Below are 19,583 nucleotides of genomic sequence, written 5' to 3' on the forward strand. Positions count from 1 at the left end.
AACAGGAATGGTAAGTTTATTTTTCACACGTTAATTAAGCGCCTCATAATTTGTGTCTGCTCGACTATTTTAGTATTAGTAGTATAGACTTAATAAAGTGCCGCAGCGTTTACAACAGTTTGATTTACAATCATCTTGACCTAAATGCTGTGATAAAAGATTAAATAGATTAAGATTAGAGCCAGAGATTTGGAGTGCACGTAAAAGTAATTATCCTAGAGCGCTCCTAATTTTCTTGGGTCTAAACCAACTGTCATCTAGAAATTAGCAAAGAAAGCCGAAAAAAAGCGAAATACGCAGTCCCCTGAGGCAAGTTAGACTCGATTTTGAAATCCTACTCTTATTTTATACCAAGTACAAATTTTTGTACCCTGGCTCACAAACAAGTCTTTGCTCTATACGAGACTGGAGAATAGAATAAAAAAGTTCCCTTTTCAACTATTTCTACGATTAGATTTCTGCAACTTTGAAGTTCCCTATTGTGCTATTTTTTTCTTACGGTGTTTGAAACACGTGGGAAATTATAACGCAACAACATAAAACACTTTCTGTAAAAAAAAGTTACTACAGTTATAAATGAAAGTAATCTCGGTATCTCTGTGTCATTTAGAATTTCCTGAACTACTTAGTACTAACAAATTAAACAAACATGGCAAATTCTGAGAATTAAAGAATGTGAGCAAAAGCAAAGCTATGACAAACAACCGGTATGAAAGAAGAGTGAAATATAGCTTAAGGAAGTGTGTAAAGCAAGACGGGTTATTCTGACTACTGGATTATCCGAGTCATGAATATGTCTCCTTTCCTGGCTCAGCTACAGATGGAGCGAGATTCGAATCGATCTGTCCCAATTGCTGGGTGGGTATTCAGAAGAAAGAAATTTATTGACTGTTTCATTTGTTATAAGAAAGAGGCTTGTTGTAAGTATAACTTTAATAACTAAACATGTGTAACATTCTACAAGTACCAAAATACACAGTACATTAATGTTGGTCATTGCCAACTTAACTAATTCTCACTAAACGGCAGGGATGCCAGTAACACTTGTAACACCCCCCTCACTAAGATTACAAAACTATTTGAAGGTTGAAGGAACACCGTACACTTCGTAATCTTTGTATTTGGATGGCATATTTCTATTTCTGTGAGGTCGACTTACAGGTTCCTTACCTGAACATACATTTACATCATTATTAATTTTTGTTGGGGATGACACAGTTTTAAAAGGGGTCGAATTATTCATACTAGGGGTACATGTCTCATTTTCAGAATCAGAAATTGGATCGACAACATTACCACGCGGAACAAACTCCTTTTTCGATTCACGAAGGTGACGTCTATTTCTCCTAAACACTTGACCTTGCTCAGTTTTTACAATATAAGACCGCAGTGTGTCGTACTTATCTTCTACTTTTCCCTTTTCCCAATTGTTATGATTCTTTACATACACATTTTGACCCGGTTCAAATGAAGACAATGTTTTTGCACTTCTATTATAGTACTTTTTTTGGTTTATCTGACTAGATTTTAATTTATCATGTACATATTTCGGGTTTATGTTTTCAGTATTTAATAGTTTGTTATTGACAGGTAATTTTGATCTTAAACGTCTATTATTTAGTAACTGACTTGGTGAAAATCCTAAATTTACAATTGGTGTTGTCCTATACTCTAACAGTGCTAAGTCTATATCAGTATTTTTTCGAAACAAATTGTTTACTATTCCTACACCTTTCTCAGCTAGTCCGTTAGATTGCGGATAATTTGGGCTAGTAGTAATGACTTTAAAATTCCACTGATTCGCGAAATTTCTGAAATTAAAGCTGTTAAATGGCATATTATCTGCAATAAGGACTTCAGGAATACCTTGTCGTGAAAAAATTTCTTTAAAATGCTTGATTAACTCATGAGAATCTTTATATTTCAACTTTTTCAATTCAATCCATTTACTATATGAGTCAATCACAACAAGATACTCATTACCAGCATAATAAGCTATATCAGCTGAAATTCGAAACCATGGTCGCGTTGGACATTCATACGACATAAGAGGTTCCTTTTGCGGATTTCTACTAAACTTCTCACACATTTCACAGCCTGATATATATTCATATATGTCTTTACACATGCCTAACCAATACAATACTTCTCTAGCTCTAGCTTTGGTTTTTTCTATACCTAGATGGGTTTCGTGTAAAATTTTTAACATATAACTTTGTAACGATTGAGGAACTACAATTCGTTCATTAAAATATATAATACCATTATTAACTGTAATGTCATGTTTAATTTTCCAAAAATGTTTAACTACCTTTGAATATTGTTTAACATTATTAGGCCAACCATGTTCATAAAAATGTAAAATTTGTTTTAGATCTTGATCATTTTTTGTTTCTTCTTTAATTTGGTTCTGCTTTCCATCTGAGATTATAATGTCATCAAAGTACACGTGTACTCCTGGGATATCTCCAAACATTTCTTCATTTTTCTTTTGGAATACCTCTGGACTGGATTTTAGACCAAATGGAAGACGATTGAATTTATATCGACCAAAAAGTGTATTGAACGTACATAACTCGGAGCTTTCTTCATCCAAAACAATTTGCCAAAACCCTTGACACATGTCGAAGACGGAAAAATATTCTTTGTTGCTTAGTTGTGCAATGATGGTTTCCGGTGTTTGAATTTGATATATTTCCCTCTGAATTGCAGTGTTCAGATCTTTTGGATCAAGGCACAGGCGTAGTTCACCATTTGGTTTCTCGATGATTACCAAATTATTCACCCATTTCGTTGGTTTGCTGACTTTGCTGACGATTCCTTCTTTGCTGAATTTTTCCAAAGTTGTTTTCAATCTTGTATGTAGACTTAAAGGGACCAGTCTTGGTGGATTAATTACTGGCTTGACTTCTGAGCTTACAGTGATGTGATGTGTTCCTGGAATTTTTCCAATGCCATTGAAGATTGATTTGTATTTTTCAGTAACCATTTCCATTGTTAACTCGTGAATGTACTTCTGTGGCTCATTTACTTTGGTTGATCTGGAAATTAATTGCAATTTTAGACAATCTTGTAACCCAAGAATAGCACCAGAACTAGGGTTAACGACGACGAAATTAACTTCTGCTATTTGATTTCCAACTTTCAGTTTCAGTGTTACTTGTCCAACTGGAGTAATTTTGAAGTTTTTATTTCCATACGCTACTAGTGTGACATTTGTAGGCTGCAATTTCTTCTTCATGTTCAGTGATTTGAAGTCATTATACGGAAGTACTGATACTTGAGCACCAGTGTCAATTTTGCAATTTAATTTTTGACCTTGAATTTCCACTTCTTCGTACCAAGTGTTTTCTTCCGCAGTGATTCCATCAATATTAATATTTAGAATTTGCAAACTACTCATATTAACCTCCTCATTCTCCACCTCATGGACGCTATAGTTGCTGTTGGTTTTACTTCTGCATACTTTGGCGAAGTGGTTCGGTTTCTTACATTTCCTACATTTTTGATTGAACGCTGGACATTGGTTTACTGGGTGACTGACTTGTCCACAATTTCTACAGTTATTAATTATTTTCGTAGTTGGTTTCCCAGTTTTCATCTGCTTCATTGGTTGTTTTTTCTTGTTGATCGCTGACACATTTGCCATAGGATACTGATTTCCCTTGGAAAACTCGTTGATTTGGAATTTACTTATTTCGGCATTTCTGCACTTTTCTAGTGTTTTCTCTAACGTAATATCTTTTTCGTTAATTAGTTGTTCCTGTAGACGTGTTTCTCTTACGTTGAATATGATTTGATTTCTAATTATGGAGTCTTGTTGGTTTCCATACTCACATTTCATCGCTGCATTTTTTAATTCAGTTACGTAGGCATCAAAGCTCTGCCCTTCCTTTTGTCTTATTTTCAGGAAACAGTACCTCTCGTAGATCACATTTCTTCTCGGTTTGCAATGGTCTCCGAACTTATTTAAAACAATTGCGAGAGTTAAGTCTGCTTGCTCACCTAATTTATAGGAATTGTAAATTTTTACTCCTTCTTCCCCTACTACGTTGAGAAAGATCGCTATTTTCCTTTTTTCTGTCTCGTCCTCTTTCGAAATTGCCATTAGAAAAAGTTCAAATTGTTGTTTCCATAAATCCCATTTGAACGATACGTTTGTTGAAAAATCCAACTCTGGGGGCCTTCGAAACATTCCCATTTCTTGTGCCATGTTAGTATTTATTGTTACTTTCTTCAGATGACTTGGATTTTTGTGAATTTGCAGTATTTGAATTTGCACGTGGTTATCCTAACCTCAATTTGGGAACTTGTACTTACGATACATCCATCTGTTGTATTTGTTTAGGTGGCTGATCGTTTTCCTAATAATCCATTATTATTAATCCCACACTGACACCATGTTTCATTTGTTATAAGAAAGAGGCTTGTTGTAAGTATAACTTTAATAACTAAACATGTGTAACATTCTACAAGTACCAAAATACACAGTACATTAATGTTGGTCATTGCCAACTTAACTAATTCTCACTAAACGGCAGGGATGCCAGTAACACTTGTAACATTGACCGTTCCGAATAAGGCAATACATATAGTGCGTATGCAAAAACTATTTTAATAATTTTAAGGGACTGAAGATATTCTAAAATATGAGGACTGTACCATGTTAAAAAGCCAGATCGCCTAAGAAGTCCCAACAAGGACTATTATCGCATTTTTGTGTCTGATAATTTTTCACTTACAAACGAATTACGTGGATGCTATAACAACATATGTATATTTCATATTAACCTTCAAAAAATCGAGTCCAAATCCTAATATGAAGCTAATTGTCATCGCCAGTCGTTAGTCGGTGTTCCAACGAGGGGACAATTTAGAAATCACGAGGAGACCTTTTGATTTGATTTTGAAGTAATTTGAAAGAATCACGGGGACCCCTAATGTCAGGTTTTTGAAGTAGTTTCAAAAAATCTCGGGAACCCCTTTTGTTTTGTTTTTGAAGTAGTTTGAAAGAATCTCAGGGACCACTTGTGTTTTGTTTTTGAAGTAGTTTGAAAGAATTCTCGGAGACCTTTTTGTTTTGTTTATTAAATACATAATTAGAAAGAAAGAGTCTCAAGCACTTCATATGTCTAGTTTTTGAAGTAATTTAGAAGAGTCATATGAACAGGGGTAGATCGGACCTGCTGAACCAGCGTGGGAAAAATTGGAACCGGCAGTATATAAAATTTGGATTCGTTCACCAGTGCTCTGTGGTATTACGGCTACTGACTCCGCTGGAAAATTCCTGATTTCCAGATGGCCGAATCTGTCCCTGCCCGTAACGTCTTGTCTTTGAAGCAATTTGAAAGAATCTACGGGATCTTTTTGTGAATTCTTTTTAAAGCAATTTGAAATAATATCAGGGACAACTTGTGTCTTGTTTTTGAAGTAGTTTGAAAGAATCTTGTGGTTCTCTCGTCTTGTTTCTGAAGTAATTTGAAAGAATCTCGGGAACCTCTTGCGTCTGGTTTTTGCAATAGCTTCAAAGAATCACGAGGATCCTTTTTGCTTTGGTTCTGAAGCAATTTGAAAGAATCTCAGGGACCACTTTTGCTTGATTTTTGGAGTATGTTGTATGAAAGAATCTTGGAGACCCCTAGTATTTGGTAGTTTTCAAGAATCTCGGGGACATCTTTTGTTTTGTTTTTGAAGTAATTCGAAAGAATCTTGGGGGCCTCTTGTGTCTAGTTTTTGAAGTACCTAATTTGAAAGAATCTCGGGGACCTTTTTTGTTTTGAAGGAATCTCGGGAACCTCTTTTGTTTTGTTTTTGAAGTAGTTTGAAAGAATCTTGGGGGTCCCTTGTTTTGTTTTTGACGTAGGTAGTGTGGTGACCGAATTTAAATCAAACTTTTCGCGCTGAATTAATTGACAACGGCGCGAAATCACATTTGAATAATTTTAATTTGAAAAAAAAAAGAGTTCAATCACAAAAAGGAAATCCTTAAACATAGGCAACCAAATATGCATGGATGGTCTAATGCACGTAGCGCTTAGGAGTTAGTTTGCATGATCTTTGAGTAGGTGGCAGCACGTAGCGCTAGGGTAATTTCAGTTAGAGGGTTGGTAGAAAAACCGCATGGTAGATTCATTACGAATGTGGCTGTGTGTGTGTGACCACGTGGTAAGCGCTAGGTTTAAATTAGTTGGTTTGGTAGTTAATAAAACGGGAGGAAGCCTTTGTTTAACGACGATCAAACGTATTTTTCATAATGATACAGTTGTCCCCAACCCGCGCGGTAAATTCTTGCGCCCTTTTAATCGAAAATTGCAGACTTCCGGTCGGACGCGAACACGTGTTGTGAATCTGTTTCTTTGTTTGTAAATTCACCAATCAAGCTAGTTTTTCTTAATAGTCAGCTAGTGCAAACACAATTTAACAATCAGGATTATTTAAATTAACCATTTTCTAGAAGATTTCATGAAATTCACTTAGTCAGGAAAAACACCTTGTGTTTAATTACGAATAGGTCTCTGGATGCATATACGTAAGTGTTACATTATAACACTTCTAAATTCTTCACACAAGATTGCTAATAGTTCATTTACGGCAGTTAAACAAGTTCATTATACTGCGGACTGGCGGGGGGTTATGATATTTTCTCCCCTTAGGTGGTTATCATCGTTATCACGATTAATTCATCGGGGCATGTTTCGCAACGCCAGATTGATTAATTAATTAAGGCATGCCCCCAACGCTACAGAAAATTTACATTACCGAGACGCTTTTTCCTCGCAACGATTTTGGATATTTACATCACCGAGACGCTTTTTCCCTCGGAGCGATGATTGGATATTTTTGTATTTGTTTATTATGTGTTTTGTTGGGGTAACCAGTTCGTAGTATTTTAACTTCTCAAAGTAAATTATTTTTGAAGTAACCAATCATTTAGATCATGATATAATTTGGCATAATGTAAACTCTTTGTTTGAACCGTTGATAAAGTGTGGCAAAAATTAATCTCATGTAAATTTTGTTAACTCTGCAAATTTTCACATCATACAATATTTCTTTAATCTCACAATTTTAACCTCAGTAATTTTATTTGTTGTATAAATTTAATTGAACGTAAATTTCATGTTCTACAGTTCTAACCTCACATAACATTTCTATTTGTACAAGTTTATTTCACACCAGATCTTTCGTCTCATAAATCCTTGCTAAGTTTTGTTTTGTAAATACTTTGTTGATGAATGTTTTCTATCATATAAATTATTTGATGTCCAACTTTAATCCCACATAAGAATTATTTGTTGTTTAAGATTTCACAAGATTGTATGGCGAATTTAAATGTTGTTTATTGCTCTTTGAAACTTTAACACTTGTTCAGTTGTTGTTAACATCAGAGTTATAAGAGATTGATAAATGTTTTAAAATGGAATTGAGGTTAAATGACACAGAAAACGTGGCAGAAGCGAGGTTTGGTTCCTAGTCGAGCTGGCGAGATTTATCGCGCCACCTGTACAAGTCCACAGGTTTGGATAGATTCAGGGGGCGGCCGCCGACGTTGTGAATTTCTCGATTTGGCCCAATAGTCGAGATCTTTGCGGGTTGGACGACCGTAATGGCCTAGTTCCGCAGGGCAAAGTTCGTCATGGGATATGCGTGTGGGGTAGGCTTTGCGATAGATAGAATCACCGTCGCGGGGGGAGAACAGTTCCAGACCGGTAGCTCAGACTCCGCTTATGCTACAACGCTCCAGGGGTACTTTTCTTGTGCTCCTGTTAACTGCCGTAACAAAAAAAAAAAGGAAAAGGAGATCGGCCGCCACACGCCTGTAATAACTTGTGTATTTGCATCCAGTTACTTGATTCAGCTTTTGCTTTGTTTTACTAAATTTGTGATATTCAAATATTTGCATTGATTCCAAACAGATGTACAGAATTTCCGTTTGTTCGTTTTTCGTGTGTGTATGTCGGTCAATTCGCGAGTGCTTTTCTTTCAGTCAATTCGCGAGTGTTTTTCTTTCAGTCAATTCGCTTGTGTGTTTCTTTCACATATCTTAAGGTGTTTGAAATGTAATAATATGTCGTCCGGGAATAAAACCAAAGGGGGTTTTTGCGCTGAGGGGTAATTGACCAGTAAAGTAAGGTTAGAATTTAGAATGCGCGGCAGTTCATAATTCAAAAATTCTACTATGGGTTTCTTATGGGAGCTTGATTTTACAGACAAAATACGCCGCATAGGTAGAAATCTTAACTAGTTCATGCTACAAGCGATAAAGACTGTACAATTATCTTCCTGTTGCTAAAGGTTTAACTATATAAAAAGCTTCTGTTAAAGATATATTGCAAATTAAAAACAACGCTATCCATCGAAGTAACGTACATCGTTTCTAACGTCTTGCGCATGAGTGAAACGGAAAATCCAGAAACACTTGGGAAAGAAAAAGAACGCGAATATTTTGCGGTACTAGTGACGTTTAGATCGTGAAAATCCCCAAAATATGACAGTTGATTTCGTATTTTCACAACAAACAATCATAATCACAATTTTTGGATGATATATTAGTTCTGTGATATTGATTCACATTGGGTTGTATGTATCTGTGGACTGGTTTTTTTTGTATTTGTTATTAATAATGACAGAAAGACATGTGTTAACAATAGGGGCAATTGCCATTTTTTTTTGTTGGAGAAAATTCTTTACAGTCAAATAATGTAGCGAAAGTCAATTGGTATACTGAATTAAATGTGCTTGAAGAGTTTATTCGAGCTAGAATGCGAGAAGATTATGGTAAGTTAATGTATATTGATAAATTCTGTGTCAAGTAAAATTATGACGTATTTTGTTTTATTATGCATAGATATTCCTTAAGAGAGGCAACATGTGAAACCCCAAGAGGTGCATTTGTATATCATCATATGGCTACACCTGCCCTACACGGACGTTATAATGTATTGTGGACCAATAATTTGCGTGCTTGAGACGTACATCTGAAGAAAAGTGAATCAGCTGAGGTCCGAGCTGTTGTCTCTGAAAATTCTTTTAATCCCCAAGTCAGCCTAAAAACAGCTAATGTTGAGGTACAACTTCATGAAAGCTTAGGACAAACTGATAGGAGCGAAGCACTGCTTTTGCTATTGGGCCCTGAACTAGAAAGATCTGAAGAAAATCTACTTCACAGTGTCGAAGAACTATTAGTGTCCGAGGACTATTTTAATGGCCCATCAAGAAAACAGTTTGTGGGTCAGTTTTTCACCAAAAGTGAATCAGATTTTGCATTAGGAAGTGCAATTTTTTATTGTAAAATACTTTTTTTTTGTTTTGAAATAAATTGTTCTTTAAATTGTGATTTTTTTTTTTAATGGGTGTTTCAGACCCAATTCGTACTAAAATGAGAGTGATTTTTACTTGTACATGAAAGGTTTAATCAGGAATGCTAAGTTTTTCCTTTTCTAGCAAAAATGTGTGAAAAGTAAAAAGCTTGGGATTGATGATGATTCTTAAATCAAAATTTGGCAATTGATGGAAAACATTTGCAAATATGAGATCTCCTTTATGTATTATTTTAAATTCACAGCCGTATCTGTAGCACCTGAAAATCAAAGCCATTTATGTGGAGGGGGAAGTCAATGGCAGTATGAACCACTGTACGACATACGTTCGAGGCAAATGTAGTGGTAAAAGTTGAATTTAAATATTTATTAAATACTACCGGTTCCGTTCATGTTTGGTATCAAGATCAACAGTAAAAATATCAGTCTTAATGGTACAGGTAGTGGGATATATAAGAAAATTACTTTAATGGTACAATTTAAGCGTTAAAGTGACGCCTCGATTTCACCCATAAGGATTACACGGGGAACTGAAATACGGGTCTCGTGTTATGAACTGAGTTCAAATTTCGCGCGTCATTCACTTTACTGGTCAATTCTTCGCAGCGTCTTTCCCCCTGTGAGGGTGGTGCCGTTTCCCCCCCTCCAAAACAATTTTTGTCTATTATTTCTTGCGCTCTCGACAGTGTATGCACTTGTATGAAAGAACGTCTTCCCGCCATTTTTCAAAAACAAAAAAAAACACACAACGTAGGTTCTTATTTGTTAGACGATCATAGCCAAGGCCAAACTTTGAATTTTTAAATTTTTCGCGGGCCTTTCAAACTGTTTCAAGGTCAAATTTTTAAGGCGGGAAGTTTGGGTTACCACAGTAGTTTGAAAGAATTTCCGAGATTCCTTGTTTTTAAAGTAATTAGAAAGAATCTCGGAGTCAGGGTCGGATCAAACCTGATGAACCAACGCGGAAAAAATTTGGACCGGCGCCTGAAAGACCGAAATTTTGCTTCATTTCCAGATGGTCGACTCCGTCCCTACTTGTAATGTCTTGTCTTTGAAGTAATTTGAAAGGATCTTGGGGACAACTTGTGTCTTGTTTTTGAAGTAGTTTGAAAGAATTTTGTGGTTCCCTTGCCTTGTTTCTGAAATAATTTGAAATAATCTCGAAGACCCCTTATGTTTTGTTTTGAAGTAGTTTGAAAAACTTCGGAGACCACTTTTTTTGCTTTTGAATTAGTTTTAAAGAATCTCGTGGACCTCTTCTATCTGGTTTTTGAAGTAATTTGGAAGTATTTGTGGGACTTCTTTTGTTTTGGTTTTGAATTAGTTTCAAGGAATCTCGGGGACTTGTTTTGTTTTGTTTTTGCAAGAAGCAATAAGAAAAAATCTCGAGGACTCCATGTGTCTAATTTTTGAAGTAATTTGAAAGAATCTCAGAGTCCTATGATCAGGCTAAAATTTTACCTTCTGGAAAAATCCCAATTTCCGGATAGTCCCATAGGCTCCTGTTCCAGTGAACAGTAAGAATGATTTGAAAATTAAACAGTCAAGATACAAATTGATCATGAACTGTTAATTAATTATGCAAAAATTGAATTAAGAAAAGTTGGCAAGAAGTAGGTACACTTATAAGCAAAAAAAACAAAAACAAAAATAGGCAGCCGCTAAAAGAGTCGACGATATAATGATGATACCAGGAATCAGTATATAATCCAATAACCACATGCATTATTTACATTCACATTTAGCTTTAAATATGGATTTGTATTCGCTTTTTCGAAGGCTATTTATCATCTTGAACTTTTTTTTATTTGTAAATAAATTTTGTCAAAATTTATCAAGTTAAGCAATTATTTTTATTATATTGTATCATTGCACCTCAAGTTGTGTATTCCCAATAATGGTTGTCAAAGTTAATGTATAAAAGAGAGATAAAAATATATCTCTGCCTTTATCGTTACCTGCTGGTTGCGATTCCGTGTATTAAAATATTGTGGGACCTTCAGTTTTAAATAACACGATATTTAAATTTATCAAATGATATTCTAATTAAGAAGAAGACTTAACAAATTTATGGCTGCAGTCATGGTTTTCATAAATTGATGCATAGCTCGGGAACTTATTATTACTTCTTGATAAGTTATTAGTAAGTTCTTTGCAGTGAAACTATTCCAATTAAATGCAAGTAACTCTGTTAACAGGAAACTGTGGTTGAGTAATAATCAAATAAACAATAAATACTCAGGCAACAACGTAGTTCTCCATTTAAAAAAATAGTTAAGTTATCAGACAGATAAAAGGCTAACAAACTTTTATCTCTACAAATAGTTTAACGTTGTATTTTAATTTATTAGCTTCACAAACTGTTTTAAATTCACGATGCAGAACATACCTGCGTAATCTATACTTATATGATTCGTGTCCTCTTAATTCCTCTACACTGTTTATTATGGGTTTTTGCAATAAGAGAAATATACCCATTTCTAGAAGTTTATTATCATTATCTACATATCACTGAGAGTGTTATATGTGATTTTTATGGCATAAGTTGATTAAGTACAACTAACGACTCAGAAGACCTACGTACAATTAAAACAGTAAGCGCAATAAAATTAACAACAAAAGTAAATAATATAATTAATCAGATACACAGTTTCACACTAATACATCACTAACTTATTGTGATTGTGAATTATGAACTTGTGGAATTTGTTTAAATTCGTATCGATTTATAATAGGGGTACGCGATCCAGAGAATTCTTCAGTTAGCGGTCGATACACAGATCCACTATGCTTCTTATGACCTTGCACTGTATGCCATAACGGTATCTTCACTCTTGGAAGGTTGCCGTTATGCATGTTGAAAGATTTATTTCTCTTCAAAATCATAAGGGTCACCATCACGGCGACAAACAGAACTAGAAGAGCTGTTAAAATAAAAACGGACGAAATTGACAAAATATAAGACATCTTCGTCAAATTAAAACCACGGGCGGTGGTTACTGACTCTTCAAAACTCTCGTTTTCATCCTCTTCCACTTTGTCATACGCTGTGTAGTCATCACCATCAATATCTTCTTCTTCGTCATCATCATCATCGTCGTCATAATCCTCTTCATCCTTGTTAATCAATTTGTTGCCGATAAGATCATCTTCGAACGGACAGCCAGTCGGGAGGATAGACTTCCAGTTTCGTTTCGGACTAAAGATTATTGTGGTGTCGTATTTTGTTTCTTCGTGCGTTCGAACAGTTGGGTCCTGGGGAACAATAGACTTCTCCGTTAAATATCGTATTAGGTCGTACAAATCCTGAGTACATCGAAGTGGATTTCCGTGTACATCAATCAGCTTCAAGTTCGGAAGTACTTTCATGTCACTTACAGTAATTCCGGGCAAGCGATTTTGATCAACAAACAATTGTTCCATGGAAGGAAGAATTGCATTGTGGTTAGCCCACAATGATTTCAAACCAGAACCGCTAACATTTAGTTTCTTCAGTAGTGGCAACGACGTGAAGAATACAGGATCTAGAGGCAACAGTGGATTATTGGATAAATCTAAAGTTTCAAGTTCCGATTTCTTTCTAAAGGAATTTACCCCAATACTGGAAATTTTGTTATGGGACAAAAATATTTCCTTGATGCCCGACATCTCGGTGAACACTCCGTCGATATCTTTGAGTTTATTGTAGGATAGGTCGAGCGTAACGAGACCTCTCATGTTATCAAATACACCTTTGACGGACCTCAGACTGCAGTTCTTACATGAAAATGTGTACGTTTGGAAGGTTTTTTCTTTGGTTTCGAAATGTGGCAAGCGGTGGAACGGGTTGTTATCCATGATGATTCTATTGAGTTTGCTGTTCTCATAAAAAATGTTATCGTCCAGTTCCACCAATTTGTTGTTTGATAGATCCAAGTTATTTAGATCCTTCATGGGTTCAAAAGCGTCGAGTGGCAAAATAGAAATCTCGTTTCCGCTTAAGTCTAGAGAGCTAAGCAAACTGAGATTTTCTGAAGTGCGACGATCGAACGTCGTTAACTTACAGTGTCTCAAAGACAAGAATTCTAAGTCTGACTCGAAATTAAAATCGAACGATTTCAAAGGGTTGTAATCTAGATTGAGAACATTGAAGTCGGGATTATTGATGAATAGATTCGGCGACAACTCAGAGATACTGTTGTTAGCTAAATTGATTTCTTCCAAGTTCTCGGCTTTGCTGAAGGTACTTTCATCAATGGTGTGGATCAAGTTGTTAGTTAGACTCAGAAAACTTAACCCTGGTAGGTTATCCAAGTTTGGCACTCGCGATAATTTGCAGTCGTTGAATATCAATTCCTCCAAATACGTCGAGTTCAAATTCGGGCTTTCACCGAACGTGGTTTTTGTAAATGTGATTGTGCCCAACTCGGGTAAATCAAACGCTCGAGGGTCAATGGACTCGATATTTGCATCTTGGATAATTACTGATTCAAGTTCGTTAAAGCCAGTAAATGCGTCACCTTCGATACGTTTGATAACAACATTCCTATAACTGATCACGGTAATCTTCTTGGAAACACTAGTAAGCGTGGACTTAGTGAGAATAAGCGGACTGTCGCATTCTCGGATTTTCAGTTTTCTTGCAATTATGACGTCTTCGTCGCATTTGCAACCAATAATGCAATTGGTATGGGTGGCGGCTGTTAGTACTGCCGGGATGACAAGCAGCAAGCAAAGAAGAATTCGCATCTATAAAAGAAATAACAAAAACATAGTTACTAGAAGCTTTGACAATGGACGTTTCATCTCAATTAACAATTTTGACTTGTAAGACATTGTTTTTCCTGCTTTTTAATGGAAGTAACGCAGTTAGAAGTTCCACTAAGAAATTTAGTTCCAGTGTCTTGGAGTTAAAATTCAAGTGTCATTATGATAATCATATTTATCTATAAAGACGCTGACAACAAAATCTAACATTCACCAGCAAGCACGCATTCTCTTGTTTTAGATCATTTGAATTACAATAATTTGTACAAGTTTAAAGACAGACAGTCTCCTCATACTCATACACAACCTCCGACTCAACCATTTGAAAGAAATACAACTTCTAATGTTACTAATATTGCTTTCTCTGTTTAATTATTTTTATTTGTATACTCTAAAATCAAAGTGAAAGTTACACCAAATCTAAATTTTCTGCCTTTCTTAGTTTGCGAGTCATGTTTTCTCAAAATTTCGTAACCACTAGAGTGTGAAAAAATAGCTCCCCGTTTCCGTCTGCTTTCTGTCGTCTGTTTGTGTCGTCCGATGTTGTCAAATTTTATATGCAACGTATTCGATTGAAAAAGTCATAAGTTGTACTTGTATTTTTGACAGAAGAAAACGTGGGGAAAAATGCATGTGTTTGATTAATTCATAAAGCTGCGTATAATTGGGATTTGATACAGAAAAGCTGTAATTATACTAAAAAAATTGGTTGAAGATTTTGTTAAGTATTCTAAAAAATAGAAATGCTATTCACTATATACTGACCGGCAAAAAAACAGGCCACCCTGAAAAATTTCGCAAAACCAAACTTTCAAAATTATTATTTTATTAAAGAACCATTCACTATTGACACATGATGTATAAATTAGCAAAAAAAGAAGACAAATAAACGCAGAATTAAATTTAATTTAACAAAATAACAGAAACAGAACAATTTGAGAGACGTCTGTTAGAATTAATGGCATTGTTTTCGCGGAAAAACGTTTATTAATTGCCAAACTTATAATCAAATGATGAAAAACACTGTTTATAACAACAGCCTCCTTTATTCTTTTATTTAAGAAAATATCGTACTTGGTCTGTTTCTGTTATTTTGTGAAATTAAATTTAATTTAGCCTTTATTTGTCTTCTTTTTTTTGCTAATTTATACATAATGTGTCAATAGTGAATGGTTATTTAATAAAATAACAATCACTAGCTAAATTAATAATTAATTTTTAAAGTAGTTTTGCGAAATTTTTCAGGGTGGCCGTTTTTTTTGCCGGTCAGTGTATTTTGCATGTTAATTCGGCATAATTTTTTTCTTATAAACAGATATATTTTCATTAAAAAATTATCATGCTTACGGTAACTTTAAAACGTTTGCAAGATTTGAGAGCAGTTTCAAAATTGAATTACAAAATGTTGTTATACAATTTTGATCTTTTTTACAAAAATCTGGGTGTCTCGGGTAAAAACTCAACACAGATTCATAAACCACATGTATAGGAGTACGTTATTTTTAAAATTTAAAACCCATTTACTACGTACAATTCTGAGGTGACGTTATCATGTTGTTGCTGGGAATAAACAGATAAAATATGGTTAACGTTTCATACATATTTAACAATGTTTACACAATATCAAGGCCAACTTGATGCGTTTTTCAATTGAAGACCCATATATTGCTAATTAATATCGTGTATATAGTGAAAAGCCAACTAAAATTTGTCTGATGATAACCATCAATATCATCATATTGTTTAAATTTTATAAAAATAACATACTGCTATACTTGTGGTTTATGAATCCGCCTTAATTTTTTATTATAATTAATTTACAAAAAAGTTTGTCCAATATTTGCCACATGAGTGGTACACAAATTTAGGCCTTGAACTTGAGCTCTACCCGCGTAGTTTTGAATCCCATCTTCGTCTTACACTTTTTTTTCTTACACTGTAACTAGTATCATTTATTTTTTAACTTATACGGGTTACCATAAAAACAATCAAATGTATTTCAGCGACGAGAGAAGTTCTAAGTTACCTTCAACCACTTTTTTACTTACCGAATAATAGTCGAGGAAAGTAAATTAGGCTAATATGTTTTTTTTTAAGTTTTATAGCTCGTAGAATAGGAAAATGCAGGTTTCCAATTTCCGTTTACTCGTCTATATGCAATAAATATCTTCAATAGATAATCTCCGACACTACAACTTGAAATTTTACGTGTATCCACTAATCATTAAGTAGTCCCTCAAAAATTTGTTAACATTATCTCAGAATTTGATTGTCTTGTTGTGCTTGTAATGTAAGTCTACTCCCACTCTTATAATAGAAACTAATATTCGTACAATATTTTGCAACTGATCTCAAAACAACAGAACACACTTTTCTGAAATGTGGGCACGATATTAATCTTAATTGAATAAATTACTTGAGAGCAAGGGACAATTGCGCGCAGCGGTCAGAAAAATTTCTATATAATTTAAAGAATTAATACCATAAACAGTTGTTGCCTGTCGGAGTTTGTTGAGAAATTATTTTATTTTTTTACAAATTTATATGAAATACTTACTAGATCTGCTTATCTTTTTACCCCCTAGTACTAGATGTAATTTCTGTAGGTAATGACAACCCTTATAATCCAGTAACAAACACTCAGAACATTAGTATTGCTTAATCTTTCCTAGAAAGTTGACAACGAAAAATTATCAAATTAATATTTAGTGCAAGATTAGTTGCTAAAAATACTATACTTTTTGTGTCCACTGAAATTGTATAACTCAGTTTGCTATCAAACATTTAAAACTCGTATTTCACTACAAAAAAATAATTGTAAGAGTAGCAGGTATGTGTGGGACTTACTTTTTCGTGGTTAGATTTTAGTTGATGTTTTCGGTTTGAGAGCTTGCCGAGAAGAGAAAATTTCAGAAATTTGAGGCGAAAAGACAATTCGGTTGAAGAGTGATGGAAACTGGTAAAAGTACCGAAGTATTAGAATGAAAGCGAACACAAAAGGAGGATTTAGGATGGCCAGGTAGAAAAAGAAGGGTTCAGATCCAAAATAAATATTTTTAACTACAATCCCTAAAGCTAACAGGCAAAGCTCATTTTATAATAATGACTAGCCCTGCTATTGTACTGTTAAGTCGCCTATAATCACGTCGTAAAATTTTAGTGGATACAAAAATAACGTTCTGAGAAAATTTCTGTGCGTTTCTAAAACACAACCCGTATCTATCGGCACTGTTTGCACTTCAGAAACGAGGAAAGTTTTTATTTTTTTTTTGGAAAAAAAAGCAACGCAATGTTCAACATCGAAGTACTAAAGAGATGAAGTCGTTTCCTTTTCTGGTCAACCAGGAAGCGCTATGATATTTTTTGATGTACCTTAATAAACTTTTTCTTTGTATGTAGATCCTTTATCTGCTATGCAGTTCTTTTAAAGGAATGATTTAATTATTATGTTGCGTTGGAACACCATGATCAGCACATTTTTCATAACATTATTATGTAGATACTAATTATGTAGTCATTTTATCAAAAATCAATTACCGGTTTTGTGTTCTTTACAAAGACAAAGTGCAAGTACTACATGTAACCCTCATTGATAAAAATTATAATACTGTTTGTATTAGAGTAATTTATAACGTTATGGGCTGCTGTATACAAAGAACATTAAAAATGAATGCCTAATTACACCTATATAATGGCGCGTTATGTCCTGATCTCGAGAGGTGGATTTGTAGAATTTAATCACATGTTCAGTTAATCGCAAGATTAAGTTAACAAGGCTTTTATAAGCAGGGTCCCGGTGCGTTGTTAAGTTAAATCCGAACGCCACTTAACATTTAATAGGGCATTAATTTTTAATTGATTGCTGTCTAAAAACTAGCGCTTAGTGTACAAAATTCGAAACTAATAACTTCAAAATGGAATGTAACAAGAGTTGAGGAAGGAATGAAAACATTTTGTACTTCAACAATGCCTCTGTTCGATTACACAAGAAAAAATGTAACAGAGTCGTTCGTGGACTTTGAACGTGAAATCGTATAGCGCAAAATAGGGTGATAATTGCTGTGAAACCAAACATGAAAACATAGTTCATCATTGTTTACCACAAAGCCATCATTTTTAATAATTATCCTAAACATATAATAAGTCGTTACACTTAGAAATAAAATATGTTTAAAGAGTATTTACGACTTCCTGCTTTGTTTTGACGTTTCATTGACAGTTAAACAAATTTAGCACACTTTTGAAATTTTTGCTCACACAGTGTATGTTTTTTGGAATTCGTACTACAACATTTAATAACACCCTACCCACCCCGACGCCACTGTCCTTAAACCCTACTAAATAGTGACTCAAGCTAACCTTGATGCACCTTTTCGTTACGCATCCAACTTTTATCACACTGAGCGAGTTTCTAATTAAGCAATGCCGCAGAAGTTTCCGTTTTATTGATTGCACTAATGAGACAGTTCTAGAAGTACTTACTTTTTATCGTTTATTGCTAGTTAGTCTTGTAACAACAGCACGACCATCACGTAATTCACGGAGCGAGCACTTTATGGAACTGTACTTGTTGGTTTACGATGTAATTTCTACCTGATTCGACGTACCTTCGTACGACCATGGTACGACCTGAGTCGTTTTTTCGTGACGGGGTACGTTGGAATGTAGCGAACCTGGTTCAGTGACTACGTCATCAGAAGTATGGCGCGCAAATGTCGCTTTGAAACGGCGACGTCTTTGTGTGAGTATTATGACAAGCACGAGTTTGTAGTGTTCGTTATCTTGGAGTTATAAATCTAGTCGTGGAAATTAATTGTACACATGATAAGATGGGTGTTTTAGATTGAGGAAAACCGCAGCGGTGACAACGGAAAATTAAAATTAGTTAAGCATAAAGAGGACCGATTTTGTGGGGAATTAATAGGAGGAAGTTGGTATATAATTATATGTAATTAGTTTCCCCCTGTTATTGTGTTGACAAAATTCCATATGCATGTTTGGTTGAACCGTACAACATTATACCAAACTAGGGATGCATTTTTACGCTACTGGAATTTTGGGTTGACGTCATCGGTTTTTGGAGGGGATGAATTTGGTTGGTATACCACATTATAGCGTTGCGTAAATTTATTATTGTAAAATTATTCTTTATGGTTGTTCAAATGAATTATTTAAAAGGTACCACAAAAAGCATTGTCTGTTATCTTGCCGAAACGCACATTGCATAACTCGGAACATACATGGCTTGACCTTCGGTCTGGCGCCGTGTTCATGTTCGTGATGTTATGCCTCCTTTTCGGCGGCTGTAACATAAATCACTGTTATTGTAAATAACGACTGAAATTACTTATAATGTCAATCAACAATCGGAAATGACAGGTAACAAAATAACAAAAGCAAAACGTTTACGCGAAATTTGATTTCGTAATGTTTTAATTTTGGTACAAGGAACCGTGTTAAGAAAGTCAGAAGATTAGTATTAATTTGAATGCAACATCTGGTTTTAAAAGGAGATCA

General features: G+C 34.8%; 2 protein-coding genes and 1 long non-coding RNA gene across 3 annotated transcripts; 1 reads left to right on the top strand and 2 right to left on the bottom strand.

Moving 5' to 3' along the window:
- Positions 1 to 1,659: 1,659 nt before the first annotated feature.
- On the bottom strand, positions 1,660 to 4,428 carry LOC135135015 (uncharacterized protein K02A2.6-like). The gene is made up of 2 exons (XM_064063953.1): positions 1,867 to 4,428; positions 1,660 to 1,811 (listed from the first exon to the last, which is right to left on the bottom strand). The coding sequence occupies exons 1-2, from the start codon at positions 4,211 to 4,213 to the stop codon at positions 1,741 to 1,743; spliced, it is 2,418 nt and encodes an 805-aa protein (XP_063920023.1). The 5' UTR covers positions 4,214 to 4,428; the 3' UTR covers positions 1,660 to 1,740.
- Positions 4,429 to 7,415: 2,987 nt separating this feature from the next.
- Positions 7,416 to 9,335, top strand: LOC135135016 (uncharacterized). Its single transcript, XR_010281421.1, has 2 exons — positions 7,416 to 8,778; positions 8,849 to 9,335. It is a non-coding gene; the product is annotated as an uncharacterized LOC135135016 (long non-coding RNA).
- Positions 9,336 to 11,937: 2,602 nt separating this feature from the next.
- LOC135135006 (leucine-rich repeats and immunoglobulin-like domains protein sma-10) lies at positions 11,938 to 18,722 on the bottom strand. The gene is made up of 2 exons (XM_064063936.1): positions 18,549 to 18,722; positions 11,938 to 14,048 (listed from the first exon to the last, which is right to left on the bottom strand). The coding sequence occupies exon 2, from the start codon at positions 14,046 to 14,048 to the stop codon at positions 11,994 to 11,996; it is 2,055 nt and encodes a 684-aa protein (XP_063920006.1). The 5' UTR covers positions 18,549 to 18,722; the 3' UTR covers positions 11,938 to 11,993.
- Positions 18,723 to 19,583: the final 861 nt, after the last annotated feature.

The sequence above is a fragment of the Zophobas morio genome, unplaced genomic scaffold (assembly GCF_036711695.1).
Source record: "Zophobas morio isolate AGI-343-1 ecotype UQ-CSIRO unplaced genomic scaffold, CSIRO_AGI_Zmor_V1 ptg000024l, whole genome shotgun sequence".
NCBI classification, from domain to species: Eukaryota; Metazoa; Arthropoda; class Insecta; order Coleoptera; family Tenebrionidae; genus Zophobas; species Zophobas morio.